This window comes from Bidens hawaiensis, unplaced genomic scaffold (assembly GCF_021521415.1).
Source record: "Bidens hawaiensis isolate Kalapana, Puna unplaced genomic scaffold, B.hawaiensis_p1.1 tig00014849_1, whole genome shotgun sequence".
Taxonomy (NCBI): domain Eukaryota; kingdom Viridiplantae; phylum Streptophyta; class Magnoliopsida; order Asterales; family Asteraceae; genus Bidens; species Bidens hawaiensis.
The window spans coordinates 192,805-204,930 of NW_027492314.1; the positions used below are offsets into that span (position 1 = coordinate 192,805).

Genomic DNA, 12,126 nt, shown 5'->3' on the forward strand with positions numbered 1-12,126 from the left:
TATCGTTTTGAAGGCGAAGTTATCGTTTTGAAGGCGAAGTTGCCCAGTTCAGCCACGGGTTTGGTTTTCATCAAGCATTTTGGCGATTTTAACACCCTTGTTATGGTTCGACATCACCCACTACGTTCCCTAACCGTTTTCGGTCGTATATATACCCCGTATATACTATAAAGCTTGGATCTTTAAACTCTAAAGGTCAAGAACATACCTTTTTGTGCTCGTTTGGATCTCGTTTAACTTGTTTAATCACAACTAATCGTTCACTCTCTCTCGGATCTTGTTCGTTCCTCTCCCTCGGCCGCCGGCCATATGGCGGTGTGTGGTGTGTGTGTGTTTTGGAGTGTGTTAGAGAATAAGATGGAAATGAATGATGGTTTAGGGTTTAGGGGATATTTATATCCCTTAAAGCCCATGGACCTAAGGCCCATTCTCATTTAACCCATCTCAATTAATCTAAGTCCATGATCCGCTCCTTACTCGATATTAATTAATTAATAACGCGAAATCACTAAACGTAACTTTCTTTATTCAACATTAAAAATTTTAGGATGTTACAAATCAGCATCCACCTAACAATAAGGATTAGGAAATGTTTTCAGTTTTGTGGCAAATCAAAGCACTTTATCGGTTAGTAATAGCTTTCAACAATATATGTGCAACTTTTAGCACAGTAGCTAGGTAATTTAAACCGAGTACAAAGTTTAAATAGGAATAGTAAAAGTATCAAACAAAATGATGATAATCAAAATGAGCATCTAGTCTAGCCTTGGTTAAACTGAGTGGTCTGTTAAGCTAAGCATGCCACTCTTAAGACTCTTTTGCAGCATCCTCATTAATCTTTTGGTCCAAACCCCAGAATTTAGCAGTTTTGACATCATCCTGAACCATTAATTTTGAAAATTCTTCATGATCATATTTCATAGTTGCCTTCCCACCAAACTCGGTCGGGAGATTATCCGCATCAAAACACGATTGCATGATCTCCACACTCTCTTTATTCTTCGGGTACACAAATTTAACCTTCTGGAATGTTTTCGGATCCAAGAAGTATTTAACAATCTGCATATCATCAATCAGGTAATTAATATATATTTTTTTATAATATATATGTTTGATGCGAACGATACAAACCTTCCAAAATGCTTCAAAAATGTGAGGGGGGTTGTAGAGAAAAGCGAGAGCTCTGTGGATAGTGGTTTTGTAGTATGTTTACTGTCTCGCGTGCGGTTTTGATTGGCACATTGGTGCTAAAAGACCAGCCTGTGAAATCTATGAGCCACACCATTTGTTCCTGGCCTTCTGGGAGATTAAGGATGGCGTTTTCGATTAGGTACACCAGTTGTCTCATCTGATTATCTATTCCGGTTGTGTTCTGAAATCATTCTATTTTTTAATTAAAAGGTAAATGAAATGTAAAGTTTTAAACTAGAAGAAAGGGGTGTCAAATCACCTGCAGTCCTGGTTTCATTGTTAAAACCGTCCGTCCAAAACGGTCATGAAAATTTGATCTGAACAGCTTCCCGGTTTCACCTTCGACAGCAATCTCATGCTAACAAAATGATAATGTATGTTAAACAACTTTTTATATTAAACGATGTGGGATTTGTGTAGAGCGGTACAGAGAAACTAACCCAACGGATTTCTTCGGGTTTGTAGGTTGATCTCCATGCTAATGTCTCTTCCAACATCTTTTTAGCTTTCTCTATATTCCAGTTTCTAGCCTCCAGATATCTTTTTAAGCAAGCATCTGTGCAGTATTTCAAGCTGCATCCAGAAAGAGGTCCAAGAGCTGATCTAAGCTCATCTGCATATATAGATTCATCAAAATGTAAACTGATGCATTGATATGTTCAAAAACAGTTATTATAAGTTTTTGCTTCAAATCCTTGGTTAAATGAATCAGTTTTTTTTACCTTAGATTCAGGATGCAACTCATGATGCTCGTGTTCTTGTGTCGGTGACGCCTAAACATGGACATGATGAATAGTGATAACCAAAATAACTAATTGTATAGTTTCTTTATAGTTTTAAGAGAGACAAACACAATGTTTCAAGGCAAAAAACCAACCACCAGAGTTTGGTATATTTGGTAAAAGAAATAAAGTATTTAATAACTTTGTAATAATAAAGTTCATTTATTTGCATGTGGATGGGAAGTAATGCCAAATTGGTAGGAAGGTGGCCAGATCAGGTGCAATAATATATAGACTATTGAATCAAATTTATTGACTTCTTGTTTTTTCTAGTTGTGTGTGTGTCTGTTTTTTTTTTTTATTAAGAAGGTATTTTATTAAGAAATAAGTGGGATTAGCAAGGAGCTACCTCAACCAAAGAACGCTACATCGGTTTATAGTAAAAACTTACACCAGTTTAACCAAACTTTCATTTTTCGTCCTGTCCTTGCTTGTAAACACCCTTTTGTTTCGGGACCTCATACACCAAAGTCTAATCGAGAAAATACCATGGAAAGACTTTCTCTTCTTCTCATTTTTGGACACATCAAACGGAAGGTCCAAAAGTTGTAACGCGTTTAAGGGGAAGATTACCGGGGCGGGTTTGGTTTGAGGCGGTACGGGAGGAGACGGGCAATAATTAATTTCTATATATTCCCAAAAACTAAAAGCTTTTCATTTCTATCACTCACTTTTAATTAATTTCCACATTTTAGCTGAGAAACTTAATTGTTAAATAGATTATAAACTTATGATTACTTGTTTCAGCTGAACTAAATGAAAACTTGAAGTCTATTTTTCAATATGCAGCAATTTTATTACTAACGCTGTTTGGGATTCCTTATTTTCACCTCCTTATAACTTATAAGGAGAAGTCATAAGTTACAAATATGCAACTTATCAACATTTCCTCTCACATAATAAGGAAACCCAAACATTTTTTTTAACTTATCATAAGTCATAAGTTATAAGGAGCTAAAAATAAGGAATCCCAAACATCCTTTAAAAACAATAATACATTATAATAAAGTTAGTATAGAAAAGTAAACTGAAGACATCAGTCAACAATGCCGTTCTAGCTCAGTTGGTAGAGCGCGTGGCTTTTAACCACGTGGTCGTGGGTTCGAGTCCCACGGATGGCGTCTTCACTTTTATAAATGCTTTTAATTTAAATATTAAATTTGTCGGATGTAAATCAATAATAACAGCCTTTTGCAACTTTTTAATATAAAAAACAAAATAAAATATAAATTTTAGTGGTTTGAAAGCTTTTTATTTCTTAAGTTTAATACCTAACTACTTTATTTTATTTGTTGATTTATTTATTTAACTAACTTCATACGATCCTGAAATTCTTAAAGTTACTTTAGTTATTTGTTTTATATGATCTTACTATTAATTACTATTTTCTTTAACCCAATCTGTTTTAACTGATTCTTGTTTTTTTATTTCTTACTTATATGAGTGTTCTTCGGGTTGAAATTTACGATTTCAAGTTTCTTGGGTCTAAGATTCTTAATTCATACCCGAAACCTGACCCGTAAATATCATGATTTTTTCGGGTTTGATACTCCAGGTTCAGGTTTTATCGGTACTTGACCGATAAATTAAGAAACATTAAAAGAAAAACAAGTAAAATGCTAAAAGTTATATCTTCACTTATAAACGTAAATAAAACCAAAACACAATCTGTTAACAAATAAAGTTAAAACAATGACAAAGAAAAAAAAAAGGTATTCAATCTTTTCGTTAGACTTTTTGTACATCCATTTCTAACGTATTAAAAAAAGTCAATAAACGGATTTTCTACGGCCACCCCTCTAATTGTTAAAAAAACCGACCAATACGCCGCGTATAGAGCTATACGTGGCATATTGTTCGGTGTTTCTAGAAAAACACACAAATTTTATCTTATTGTGTTTTTTTTTTCTTTGTTTTCTTTTATTTTGTTATTATTTTTATTTATTATTATTATTTATTTATTATTTATTATTATTCGAAATTTGGCAAAGCACGTTCAGTTGCAGTGCTTATTTGGGAAAATTGACATTTTGAATTAGTTAATGTAACACAATAGTTTAACGAAATTGCATGTAAAGTTGTGTATCATTTTGTTTTTTATGTTTTCAATGTTAAATTGATGAAATAAATAAATCGTTTGGTAAAAGTTCGGTCAAAACAATTAACACATATATACCCCAAAACCAGTGTTATATAGATAAAGTATACAAATAAAAGTAAATACAATAAATAAAACATAAAAATCTACACAAAGTCGAAGTCGAAGTCGAAGGCGCCATCGAGGGCCCTGAACGCCGCGTCGCCATCGTTGACGTCGTCCTCTGCCCTGCGCCTAGCCCCCAAACCCTCACTGGCGGCATCCACGTCGTCGCCTCATCCGCGTCTCACACTAGACGAGTTCGCCTCGTGGTCAAAACTGGGAGGGGGTGGCGGGGGCACGGGGTAGTGCTCTCCTGACTGCTATGCTGCCAGATAGTGAACAATCCAGCTAATCTAGCCCGACATCTGCATCATCCCCTGCTCCGTGCGCAACCAAATGCACCGCGCGGTATGTGCGTGGAACGTGCTGCCAGGTTTACCGTAAAACTGTTCAGGCTGACTATAATAACCGATCTGCTCCTAACAAAATGTAATGTAGCATGCTTAGTTAAAAAACCAACTAATAACTGCATACTAAATAAATACAAATAGCGAAACCTGGTTCAAATTTGGTAAGGCCGACAAGCTAGCCTGACCATAAGGTTGTTGGGGCTGAGTATCATAGCCGACATACTCCTAACAAAACGTAATGTAGCAAGTCTTAATTATATAAACAACTAACAAATTCATACTAAATAAATATAAAAACAAAACCTGGTTCAAGTCGATTAATCACGACGTGCAAAGCTGATCGTTAGCGGCATAACCCGGCTCCTCCTTCGGAAATAAATGGTTAAACCACGACATTGTGGGTATATATATTACAAAAACTGTGTTATGTTGTTTGTTGATTGAATGTCGAGAAAGAGTGAGCGGCATGTGTATATATAATATAAAAAAGGAAAGGAGGAGAGGGAGGGGAGCCGGGCTCCTCCAATAATTCAAAGCAATCAATACGCCGCGTATAGAATACGCGGCGTATTAGGTACGATTTGACAACCTAACCAGCGTTTGATGGGTGTCCCTAGTAGGACCCATAATAAAACAAGTATTATATATATATGTTGATATAACAATCAAGTACATTAAAAGTAAATAATAATAAAAAGGAAAATTGTAAATAAATAATTCCAATTTTTGTGTATTGGCCGTTAATAATCCTAACTTTAAAAATCACTACCAGCGGTCCCAACTTCAACTATTTTTGTCTCAATGGTCCTCCGTTAAAAAACACTTAACGCCGTTATGTTTTTTCCCGAGTTTCAAACCGATGTTTTAAGGCTTTTGATCGGAAGAACAACACGATTCGACTGGTGTAAAACTTATCTCGAAACGATGATTCAAATGACTTGATTTTTGTTAATTAGAAATTAAAACACCTGAATTGAAACATTGTTTCGTAGCTTGAATCACCGTTTCGAGATAAGCTTTACATCGGTCGACTCGTATCATTCTTTCGATCAAAAGCCCTAAAACATCGTTTTGAAACTCGGGAAAAAGCGTAACGGTGTTAATAGTTTTTTAACGGAGGACCATTGAGACAAAAATAGTTGAAAATTAGGACTACTAGTAGTGATTTTTAAAGTTAGGATTATTATCGTCCAATACACAAAAGTTGAGATTATTTATTTCCAATTTTCCTAATAACAGTATCCTTATTAATTTGAGATTGACCTGAAAACCTAAAAAATCAGAACCAAGAACCGATCTGAATTACCACGGCTCGGGTTTGGGTTAATGTTTGTTCAGGTTCGGGTTAATGTTATAACTTCAACTGACATGCTTGCTTGTTTCTCCTACTCACTCAGAAGCATAACACCACCTCTAACTCCAAGCACGCCGCACCAGGTTCCAATTTCAATTCAAGCCTTTGTTCACTTTTACACTTATTAACAATTAACAAAAATGTTTAATATTATTTTTATTAATATTTCATGTTTCCGTATGCAATATTATCCTATATTCCTAACCCTAGAATTGGCTGTTTGGCTGTAACTTAAATTCTCGCAAGTTATATATTTACTTTAGAGATCGTTAGAATTAGGTTATTTATCTGTTTAATTAGGTTAACTTAATTGATGCCATGAAGTTAATTTAATCAATTAATCATAAATGAATTTGAAATATTAAACCTAATATCAAGTTTATGTTCACAGATACACTGTTTCAATCACATTATACTCAGTGTTGTAGTAATCGCTAGTTAGGCGGTGGGGTGGGCACTGGCGATTAATCAGGATTAGTTGTTAATTAATCGGCGCCTATTTGGGACTTTTACAGCCATGATTATACACAGGTTTAGCATTTGTTGTTGCATTTTGAATTTATTTTAACAAACTCTGCCGGATACGTTAGCGGTTTGACCTTCTTCTTGAATGTTAAGATTCATATTACTTTCTTTGTTCTTGCAAAAAAGCACAACTTTTGAAGATTTTAAAATATATTTCTGGGTAAGAGTGATTTTATAATGCGTATAAACCTTTAACCAACTAACTGTAGATTGGCGATGAATGAGAAAGAAGCTAGTGATGATGGAATGAATATGGATGATCTTCTCAGCAATCAGAAAGATATTAATGCAACGGAGGATAATAACGCGGGGTGCTCTCAAGAGAATCAAACAGATGACTGTAATGCTGAAGAAGAAGAAGAAGAATATGATGAGGAAGAAGAAGAAGAAGATGATGATGATGATAATGATGATACATACATGTTAAGATTTGAAGGAGAGGTAAATCCGTTGGCTCTAATAGAGGTTGATGCTGATGGAGTTTATCCTTATGAACATCTGGAACGCATGGAATATGAAGCTTTGGCTGATAAGAAGCGTAAAGCGATAATTGATTACAATAGTCAAGGGTAATTATTATTATTATTATTATTATTATTATTATTATCATTTTCTCGTTATAGTTTTTCATAATTTAACTTTAAAGTTTGTGTGTCAGAATGCCGCCAGAAAAGATGTTGAGAATAGAAGATTACCCGCAAGCAACATTTGATGAGTTATATGCTGAAATGACACATGGAACGAGAAGAAAGTCAAAGAAGGTATTACACTGTTTTCTATTATCTTTTTATAGTCAACCTTTTAACTTATATAATTTATGTCAGATTAGAAGAGGCAGGAGAAAAGGATCAAAGAGGAAAATTAGCCCCGAGATTACACGAAAGTTAGGTGATGCTACACTACACTATGCACATGGCCGATATGAAGAGGTACCAACTACTATCAGATGTTTAATATATTTTTCTTCAAGTATTAATGTTTTTTTTTTCTGAACTTTAGGCGATACCCTTATTGAAGGAAATCATTCTGATTTCACCGAATCTGGTTGAGCCTTACCATACACTCGGTCTTATATACAACTCCATGGGAAATCAAAAGAGAGCTTTAGCGTTTTATATGCTTGCTGTACATTTGAGTCCTAAAGATGCATCTCTCTGGAAGCTTCTTGTTAGATGGTCTATGTAAGTTTTTAACTATATATATAGAAGATACAAAGTTATAGTTTTGATGAATACATTTGAATCTGAACGATGCAGAGAACAAGGGAACCGTGGTCAAGCCCGTTATTGTCTTGATCGAGCAATAAAAGCAGACCCTGAAGATATGGGACTGAGATATCAACGGGCCTCACTTTTTCTTGAACTGGGAGAACATCAAAAGGCTGCTGAACAATATGACCAAATCTGGCATCTTCGTCCTAAGAATCTTGAAGCACTCAAGACAGCAGCGACGGTTTGTGGTCATCTATAAGAATATTTTTTGTTTTATAGAAGCAATTTTTTACAAAATGATTTTTGAAACTTTTTGGTTATTTCCAGTTGTACCAAAAATGTGGCCGGCAAGAACGCAGTATCAACATTCTTGAAGATTATTTGAAGAAGACCCCAAAAGATGCTGATGTGGATGTGGTTTGTTTGTTGGCTTCGTTTCTTATGTCTGAAAGTGCATATGAAAAAGCTCTTCAGCATATCCACCAGGCTTATTCTTCTGTCAAAGAATTACCAGCTGAATTGTCGATAAAAGCGGGAACATGTCACATTCATCTTGGAAACTTGGAAAAATCAGAGGTTTTTATAATCTTTTTTAATGATTTTTATTCATCATGAATTCAAGTATATAAATTTTTTTCTATTAACAAATGGCATGTAGGATTGCTTCAGTGTGCTCACACAAGAGAACGTAAATGATTATGCTCACTTAGTTATTGAAGTTGCAGACTCGTTTATGAGTGTTAAGAATCATGAGTTTGCATTGAAGTACTACCTGATGTTAGAAGGGAGTGATGGTGGAAACAAAGTAAGTATATAGCTCGTTTAACATAACATGATGATGCATTTTCTATTGCATCTATTCCTTCACTAATTTTTTTCTATTAAAGGGCCATCTAAATGGGAATATTGGGCGTTGTTACTATTTCTTAAACGCAAGAACACAAGCAATTGACTACATGTACAAAGGTATAGCCGTATAGGTCAAATTATATTTCATTTACATGTGAACTTATTACTTTTTTGGCAATAATGTCAACTTGTATATATATTTTTTTGGGACAGCCTTAGAGGAACTTGACTCTGACAATGAAGCTAGGTTAGATCTAGTGTCATATCTGTTAGTAGAAAATAAAGAAAATGAAGCCATATCTGTACTTTCTCCTCCTCATGATTCAGGTTAACCAGCTTTTGCATTTAAGAATTATTTTTTTAAATGTTGTCCTTATCTTGTTTTACTTTTACATTTTCAGAATCAAGAATTTGTCTACCCTCTGATACGGAGAAACCATGGTGGATTGATGAAAGAATAAAGTTAAGGCTATGCTTCATTTATAAATCTAGAGGTCTTACTGAAGCCTTTGTTGACACAATATTTCCACTAGTCCGTGAAACATTGTTTCTTGAAACTATTCAGCGAAGAAAAAGGGTGATTTTGCAATCATTTATATTTATGCTTACTTTGAGAAAACTGTTTACAGAATATTAAAATTTTTATATATTATTTGTGTTTTTTCAAGGCTAGAACAAAGAAAAGGTTAACGAGAAGTGTGCTCTATAAAAGACTTCAAGTACTGGGTGAAACTCAAACTGACAACGTGTTTCAAGGATTCCGTCCAGTTGCTTCGTCTGCAGATCTGTAAATATTTGACTTTAGGACATAAAATAAGGTTAATATGATATCCTACTAAAGAATAGTTTCATAAATTTAATGGTCAACAGGTCAAAAGCTGCTAGAGCAAAGAAGGCGCTTCAGAAAAAAGAAACACAAAGAGAAGAAAAACGAGCTGCAGCATTGGCCGCTGGAATTGAGTGGCAAAGTGATGAATCAGATGATGAATCTAATGTAAGTATAAAAAATAACGGTTTAATTAAATTTCATGATCTAAATTGTTTCATGTGACAGGCGTATAGAGAACCTCCCCTACCTAAACTCTTAAAGGATGAGGATCAGCTTACTCTTATTGTAGATGTCAGTAATACTTATTTTATTTGATCAATTCACATGTTAAATTTTACCTTTTAAATGTGTTATCTCAATTTGCTTGTGTTATTTCTAGTTATGCAAAGGATTAGTATCAGTGAAAAAGTATTGGGAAGCACTTGAAATTATAACATCGAGTCTCAAATTGGCACAAAACATTCTATCAACCGAGAAGCAAGAGGAGCTTCGAGCGCTTGGGGCACGTAAGTTGTTTTCTAAACGCAATATTTTCAAACTTTATGACAATATTTGAATTTCTCTACAGAGATTGCATATAATATTGATGGACCCACGAATGGATGGGATTGTGCTCGATACATCGTTACACAAAATCCTTACAGCTTTGCAGCGTGGAATTGCTACTATAAAATTATGTTAAGGTACATACTTTATTTATTGTCACCAAGCAAAGAAATCAACATATTTTTTGTTTTTTTCTCGTAAAAGTCCCTTAACTATTTTTGGCACATAATAACCAACATACTTTCTGTTATTTTGCATAATAGTCCCTAAACATTATTGTGCACATAAAGAGTGTTGAATACTTTCTGTTTTTATTTTAAAAATCCCTTACATGTTAAATATGAAAGGCGTCTCTCAATTATGATTGGATGACATCATGAAATATTGTTTGACAAATTACATAACAATAACGATAAACATCGTTTGGATATAACTCTCTTATCAATTTAAATTTTATACAAACCATTTTATATGCTTTTAGTATTTTAGTTTATTTTGAGTTATCATCCACGCTCATATATTAAGAAATATCTCTTTAAAAAACATTATTTTGATAAAATACATGAGCTTGGATGACGTAACTCAATATAAAAAGAAAACACGTATCAAATGGTTTGTATAAATTTAAAATCATTAAAAGGTTATAAAGAAATGATTTTATCACTATTCTAATGCAATTTGCCAAATAATGTTTTAATGATTTCATCCAATCATGATTATGAGATGGTTATTTTTTTTTTTTCAAATTTAACATGTTAAGGGACTTTTATGATAAAAACAGAAAATATGTTGGTTTTTTATTTGCAAAATATTGTTTAGGGACTTTTATGAGATAAAACGTAAATGTATGCTGGTTTTTTATGGTATCTGCCCTATTGCCACCAAACATTTTGTTGAATCTATACATTATTGTTTAACATTTGTTAGATCAAGGATGGATAAGCACAAAAAATTCTTGCAAGAGAAGTTTGTGAAACATGAAGATTGTATTCCGGTTCTTTTAATTAAAGGCCATCAATGGTCAATGCGTAGTCAACATCAAGCAGCTGCAAGCTGTTACTTGAAAGCCTATAAATTAATGCCTGAAAACGCCTTGGTCAATCTATGTGTTGGTATAATTTACTCTCATCCGATAAATACATATTATACATCATTTTCTTGCTAATTTTACTCTTGTTATTATCTAGGGACGGCCCTAATTAACCTAGCTCTTGGACTTCGACTTCATAACAAGCATCAATGTGTTATGCAAGGTTTATCTTTTCTCTACAACAACCTTCGCCTTTCAGAAAACAGCCAGGTTAATAAATTGTTTTTTACATGTTTATTTATAGTTCAGAAAACAGCCAGGTTAATAAATGTTTTTGTGAAACAGGAAGCTTTATACAACCTAGCCCGGGCCTATCATCATGTTGGTTTGGTTTCGGTTGCAGCTACATATTATGAAAAGGTGCTTGCGGTTCATCAAATAGATCACCCGATACCAAAGCTGCCAAATGATGGTCCAGAAACTACAAATGATCTGAAACCGGGTTATTGTGACCTTAAAAGAGAAGCAGCGTATAATTTGCACCTTATTTATAAAAGTAGTGGATCTGTAGATCTTGCAAGGCAGTTGCTTAAAGATTATTGTACCTTTAAATAACATCAATAATAATATAGTGTAACCCTCTGCACCTAAAGTTGACCTTCGCCCATGAATCAGCTCGTAGGCTTGGTATGTGTGCGCCATACAAAACCAGTTGATTACTAATGAGGTAATGCGTCACTGTACTTGTTCAACTTTTTTGTTTTTGGGATGTGCCGAGTTATACTTGCTCAGACGTGTGTATTCATGAGTTGATGGTGAACTTGTCAATGTCTTCTAGTTTCTTGCCAAGTCCGTAAGGATCAAAACCGTAACTGTATATAACAATAACGCAAATAAGAGGTCAGTTTAAGTTTTAAGTATATATTATGATTTAATTATATAGAGTTATTATATGCTATCTCCTTGTCACGCTGTTCTGTTGGTTAAATTTCTTTTTTATCCTAACATTTAGTTTGGTAGACACGAGTTTTGAGTTGTCATGTTAGCTTATTTAATAAACAGGCCATGTTTTGGTTGATCTGGTTAATACATTTAGTTAATAGATCTAGCCACCAACCTGTTTAACCCGTTTAATTATTCTCGGTTATCTTACAGTCTTGAAAATGTGAGTCTGAGAACATATTCATGCACCGTTTCCAAATTTGTGGCTTTTTTTTTTGTAACGCCAACAAAAATAATAATCAATGTTTTTTTAACAT

General features: G+C 34.0%; 1 protein-coding gene, 1 non-coding gene and 1 pseudogene across 3 annotated transcripts; 2 read left to right on the forward strand and 1 right to left on the reverse strand.

Moving 5' to 3' along the window:
• Positions 1–727: 727 nt before the first annotated feature.
• On the reverse strand, positions 728–2,488 carry LOC143547892 (uncharacterized; annotated as a pseudogene). The gene is made up of 6 exons (XR_013137858.1): positions 2,462–2,488; positions 1,910–1,964; positions 1,632–1,804; positions 1,451–1,549; positions 1,132–1,372; positions 728–1,059 (listed from the first exon to the last, which is right to left on the reverse strand). The product of XR_013137858.1 is annotated as an uncharacterized LOC143547892 (transcript).
• Positions 2,489–3,021: 533 nt separating this feature from the next.
• TRNAK-UUU (transfer RNA lysine (anticodon UUU)) lies at positions 3,022–3,094 on the forward strand. The gene has a single exon. It is a non-coding gene; the product is annotated as a tRNA-Lys (tRNA).
• Positions 3,095–6,585: 3,491 nt separating this feature from the next.
• Positions 6,586–11,548, forward strand: LOC143547899 (uncharacterized). Its single transcript, XM_077039203.1, has 18 exons — positions 6,586–6,971; positions 7,061–7,163; positions 7,227–7,331; positions 7,402–7,583; positions 7,659–7,854; positions 7,941–8,189; positions 8,272–8,418; positions 8,501–8,579; positions 8,676–8,789; positions 8,864–9,039; positions 9,131–9,249; positions 9,333–9,456; positions 9,517–9,582; positions 9,671–9,797; positions 9,860–9,974; positions 10,765–10,949; positions 11,025–11,137; positions 11,213–11,548. Exons 1-18 carry the CDS (start codon positions 6,619–6,621, stop codon positions 11,480–11,482), a joined length of 2,823 nt encoding a protein of 940 aa, XP_076895318.1. The 5' UTR covers positions 6,586–6,618; the 3' UTR covers positions 11,483–11,548.
• The last annotated feature ends 578 nt before the right edge of the window (positions 11,549–12,126 follow it).

What these genes read in the sequence shown, in the direction of transcription:
- LOC143547899 (XM_077039203.1), top strand. Translation starts at nt 6,619, where the DNA reads ATGAATGAGAAAGAAGCTAGTGATGATGGAATGAATATGGATGATCTT. An exon ending in GCTTCGAGCGCTTGGGGCAC is followed by an intron (nt 9,798 to 9,859) that starts GTAAGTTGTTTT and finishes ATTTCTCTACAG; the next exon opens with AGATTGCATATAATATTGAT. An exon ending in GCCTTTCAGAAAACAGCCAG is followed by an intron (nt 11,138 to 11,212) that starts GTTAATAAATTG and finishes TTTGTGAAACAG; the next exon opens with GAAGCTTTATACAACCTAGC.